The 4678-nt window shown below is 44.1% G+C and overlaps 1 protein-coding gene across 2 annotated transcripts in view; it reads left to right on the top strand.

Moving 5' to 3' along the window:
- Positions 1-4678, top strand: part of CLIC5 (chloride intracellular channel 5) — a 161626-nt gene that overhangs the window by 118202 nt on the left and 38746 nt on the right. For both annotated transcript variants that reach the window (XM_011354766.2, XM_011354767.2), the window contains exon 3: positions 461-586. In XM_011354766.2, coding sequence (XP_011353068.1) covers positions 461-586 — 126 coding nt within the window. The remainder of the gene's footprint in view (positions 1-460; positions 587-4678) is intronic.

Genomic DNA, 4678 nt, shown 5'->3' with positions numbered 1-4678 from the left:
CTGTTGCATATACCCTTAACGACACAGAAGATATTCCTTAGTATAAAAGCGTGATGGTTGAATCCATTAATATTTAAAATTTGGAATTCTGTATAGTGCATTTTTGTTAAGCTAGTCGGTGAAGGAACTTTTGAAAGCAAAGCCCGACCTCTGCCCTGGCTATTGAAAACTTGGCACTAATTTAGATAGTCACCTTTTCTTTCTTTTCGTTTTTTTTAATAGTTCTAGGCTCCTCCTCTTGCCTTACTACTCTCTCGCTGATTTCCACCAGACGGACTTCCTGTGTCATACCACATCCCTTCAGAACCTCGCCCCTACCCTACTCCCCACACCATAAGTCTGGTTTTGCTGACAGGCATATTGGACAGCTCAGGGAGTCTAATTTACAGTAAGTCCCAAGTTTCCCTAAACATGAAGTGCCCTGGTGTAAGCTACCACCTGAATCTTGCTCTCTTTACAGAAAGCCAGCCGACCTGCACAACCTAGCCCCTGGCACCCATCCGCCCTTCCTGACCTTCAACGGGGATGTGAAGACAGATGTCAACAAGATCGAGGAGTTCCTGGAGGAGACTTTGACCCCTGAAAAGTAATGAGCTGCTTATTTCCAGAGCTAACTACAGGGAGGAGTCCATGCTGGAACCAAAACAGCACAGCGTTAAGTTTGAGGTGGCAGATTTCCAAAGGAGCCTCACTGATTACGAGCATAGGATACCTCTTTTCAAAAAAAGAGTCTCAGATGCCCCTGGCTGCCGTTCTTTCCCCTGTGACATGGGGCAGATGGCTCCCTCCTAAACGGAGCGACTTTAGAAGCTTTGGGAAGGTTACTACCCCTCCACCCACCCTGAAGAAGTTGTCTCTCCAGTTCATTTGGCCTGGAAGACCCCCAAAGGAGGGTCTGGAAGACCCCCAAGTGAGGGCAAAGTCTCCTCATTTCAGAACAAGAGTGGTAAGGCTGATGAAAGGAAAATAAGCCAGGAGAGAGGTAACCCCATGACTTAAAGCCACACCAAGGTATGAATAAGAGTCGTAAATCTGACCACGTCTAATCTGAGCTCATAATTAAGCATAAAGAAACTGATTGAAAACAGCTCCTCTTCTGAAAATGAGCACAGGGGAGGGAGGGACCAGAGGGCTGTTGGTTTCTGTCAAGTAAATGCTGCTCCTAGTGGAAAATAGGAATAAAGAGAGGGCAGATGAATTCCGAAAGCAACTGGAAGCTAGACTTGTTCATTATACTGTATTATAATCGTGGATTAAAACAATCACAAAAGTTAAAAAAAAAAAAAAAAGCAATATCACATAGAATAAGGCATGAATGGACTTTATCCTGTAGGGTAGCTGCAGAAAAGTTCTAAGCAAAAGTGCTGGAGAGTCAGTTTTCAGTCTTACTTTGCAGGGTGGAGGAAGATGGGGAGGACATGGATGAGAGAGCTGGAGGCGGAGAATTCAGTTAGGAGGGGCCAATCAGTGGCAGTCCAGGCAAGACAGACAGGAGTGTTGAGCAAAGGCAGTGACAGTGAAATTGGGAGAGAGGGTAAGAAGGATTCAGGACATACATAGCAGGTAAAATAAGTGGGACTTTACTGAAAACCACCATCGTGCGTTTACTTTAAAGTTTTATTTATTTATCAACACTTGCATATCGCCTTCACTTTGTGTACCCCAGGAAATAGGAGAGACTCATTCTATAGTTGGGGAAATTGAGGCATGGAGAGAATGAGTAACTTGCCTAAGATTACACATGTAGAAAATCATTGTTAAGTTAAAACTTCCAGTCCTGCTCTGATAGGACTTGAGCAAATAATCTTTGTCACCTATATGAGGACAATTAATTTTTACACTAATTGTAAGAAGTTGCCTCAAGCTCAATGGAAGCAGCTGAATGTAGACTACAAATAAGTACATTAAATAAACACCTAGCTCAGCCATACACATCTCTGAACAGGACACCAGCCACTTTGCTGAAAGGCCCGAGGTGGCTCAGGCTCTATCCTTCTCCTTTGGGACTTGACCTCCTTGTTGGCACTATTTTTGTTTGTTTTTTTTGTTTGTTTGTGTTTTTGTTTTTTGTGTGTTTTTTTTTTGTTTTGTTTTGTTTTTTCAGAAATAATGGAAAACTGAAGCAGTGAGGAACATGATGTCCCTTGTGGTCCTTTGGCTAGCCAGTGGATAGGGACATGCAGGGGCCGGGCTGAGCCCAGAGGCCTCGGGTCCACTCCTAGTATTTCCAGTGATATGCTATGATCCCTTGAACCAATTTCTTCTCTGCTCTCAGCCTCAGTTCCTTCCTCTGTGAAAGGATGACCCCAGAACCCTTTTTGCTCTCAGATTCTTCATGCCCACCTTAGCCGGGCTCCTTCCACCTTCAGCCCAGCTGTGCCTTTCCCGGCTGTTTCTCTGACTCAGAATTCTCCAGTCTACATCCACAATGGGACCAAGGGGATCCATGAGACCCCCAGAATTGCATGCCCCACAGGTGCAGGTACATTATTCCAGAAGAGAGTCATCATCATATTCATTATAATTTCATCAGATTCTGAGAAGTTTCCAAATAAAGCTAAGCAGCGTTGGATGCAGATGCTTTCTTCTCTCCTCTCCGTCTACCCACATTACCTGTCCTGAGCTCTGCTTCCTCTGATCTGGGGCCTTTTCTGGACTGCAGTTTTGTGTACGAGGTTTTACTAAGTTCAGTCCTGCCATGTCAGTGACCTGACAGTCCACCACACCCAGGTAGCAGACCTTGGACCTGTTGAAATGCACAACTTTGGGAGGCTGCCAAGGCTGAGGCCCAAGTGAGGAGACCACCCACAATTCCAGAGCACACAGGAGTGTCCCTTAGATACCTACATATGGGTCAGACTGGGGCAGGTACCATAACTACCTCCTGGTAAATGTCATCAAGCTAGCTTCTCAGTCCCACAGAGAGAATCTCACTGTTCTGCCCACAACAAGCCACCAGCTTCTGCTGGCTTCCAGCTGACTCATGATGGAAGGTTGGGTGGCTTGAGCCCTGAGATCCCTGGAGGAGTGTTGCCTGAGCTTCTGGTTCTCTAGGGGGCAGCAAAAAACCCCATAACTGTTCAGCGAGCTCTGGTCAGCCATGTGTTTCTCATCACACCGCTGTTTGTAAAAGCTGCCAGAGAGCCAAGAAATTGTGGGAGCCTTTTTCCCCTTGGCTTTATTTTTTAAAGGAAAAAACCACATACGAACACTCCAACATTTTTTTTTAATCACATTTGGTCCCACAAAACGTTGATGTCAAAATGAGGAATCTAGGGAGTCTCAAGTAGTTTCTACATGAGCCTAACTTCCATCTATCCCTTTGCTTAGATGGACCTGATTAATGATCGACAGGGAAGCGTTGGTGTTAGTGTTGAGACATGCTGGCCCTTTACCTTTCATCTCCGTGGAATGGCCAGAGTTAATAGGATTTAGAACTGAAAGTCAGAAGACCTAATCTGGCCACATTTCTACAGTGTTTGTCGTATGACATTGGGCAAGCCTCTCTCCCACTCAGATCCGCCTCATTTCCTCATATCTAAAATGGGGGGGGGGGCAGGTGAAACTACCGTCTCTAAGATGCTTTTCAGCAGTAGTTCTATAATTCCATGAGTTTTGCAAAGGACTTTTTTAAAGCTGGTTGTTATTTAAAATAATCCTAGTGTATAGATGCTATGATAAAATTCAGTGAGGAGTGGGTAAACTGGTAAAGTCTGGTTACATGGCATGTCATTGAATCAGTCAGGCAAGTATTGAGTATTAACAGAGTTCAGAACACTGCCAGAATCAGAAGCCACTTTGAATTCATTATTTTAAGAAATGTTTATAGATATCTCAAGATAGTAAAAATCAAGACTATTCTTCTAACCCTCTGGGAGGTGGAGAAGCAGCCTCAGCACCAACGACAGAATGGCGTGGTGGCTGAGAGTGTGGACTTTGGAGTAAGAATGACAGGTTTAATCTATGCCGCTAGGTTGTGCTATATATACTGCAGTAATAAATTAGCCACAAAATCTCAGAAGTTTAACAGAGGATGTATTTATTTTTCACTCATGCAACAACTGAGTGGATAGTGTGACCCTCTTCCAACTTGTAGCTCTTGGAACACATTTCCTCCAGGGCTCCTTCGTCAAGGAAAGAGCAAGGAGGATCATGCAAAATGGTTTTAAGGGCCAGGGCTATGAGTGATTGTATCACTTCCACTCCCATCCTATTGGCCATAATCTAGTCACGTGACCCCAACCTAACTGAGGGAGAAGTTGGGAAATGCAGAGAAGCACATGAATATTTGATGAGCATAAGTGGTCTCTACTGCAAGTAAATTACTTACAACTTCTCTAAACTTTAATTCTCACATCTGTAAAATGATGACCGTAATATTGCTCTTGAGGGACTACATAGAAGATAATACTGCTTAGTTTAGTGACTGACATAGAGTAAGAACTCCTTAAATGGCAGCTTGACAAGTTAGAAAAAGAGATCAGTGCCTTTTTTGTGCCAGTCTTGCAGACGCAATCATAACGACAATTGGTGAGCTTAGGTCTTACAACCACAGATCCCAATGAATGCCTTTTAATGAATAAGCCAGACCCCGTCCACCTGCAAGGATCATTTGCTTAAGTAGCAGGCAGGACAAAGCAAGCACATAGTCAAGGATCAGAAGAGTCAGAAGCATTAA

Source organism: Pteropus vampyrus, unplaced genomic scaffold (genome assembly GCF_000151845.1).
Source record: "Pteropus vampyrus isolate Shadow unplaced genomic scaffold, Pvam_2.0 Scaffold18, whole genome shotgun sequence".
NCBI lineage: Eukaryota > Metazoa > Chordata > Mammalia > Chiroptera > Pteropodidae > Pteropus > Pteropus vampyrus.
This window is presented reverse-complemented; position numbering and strand designations above follow the sequence as displayed.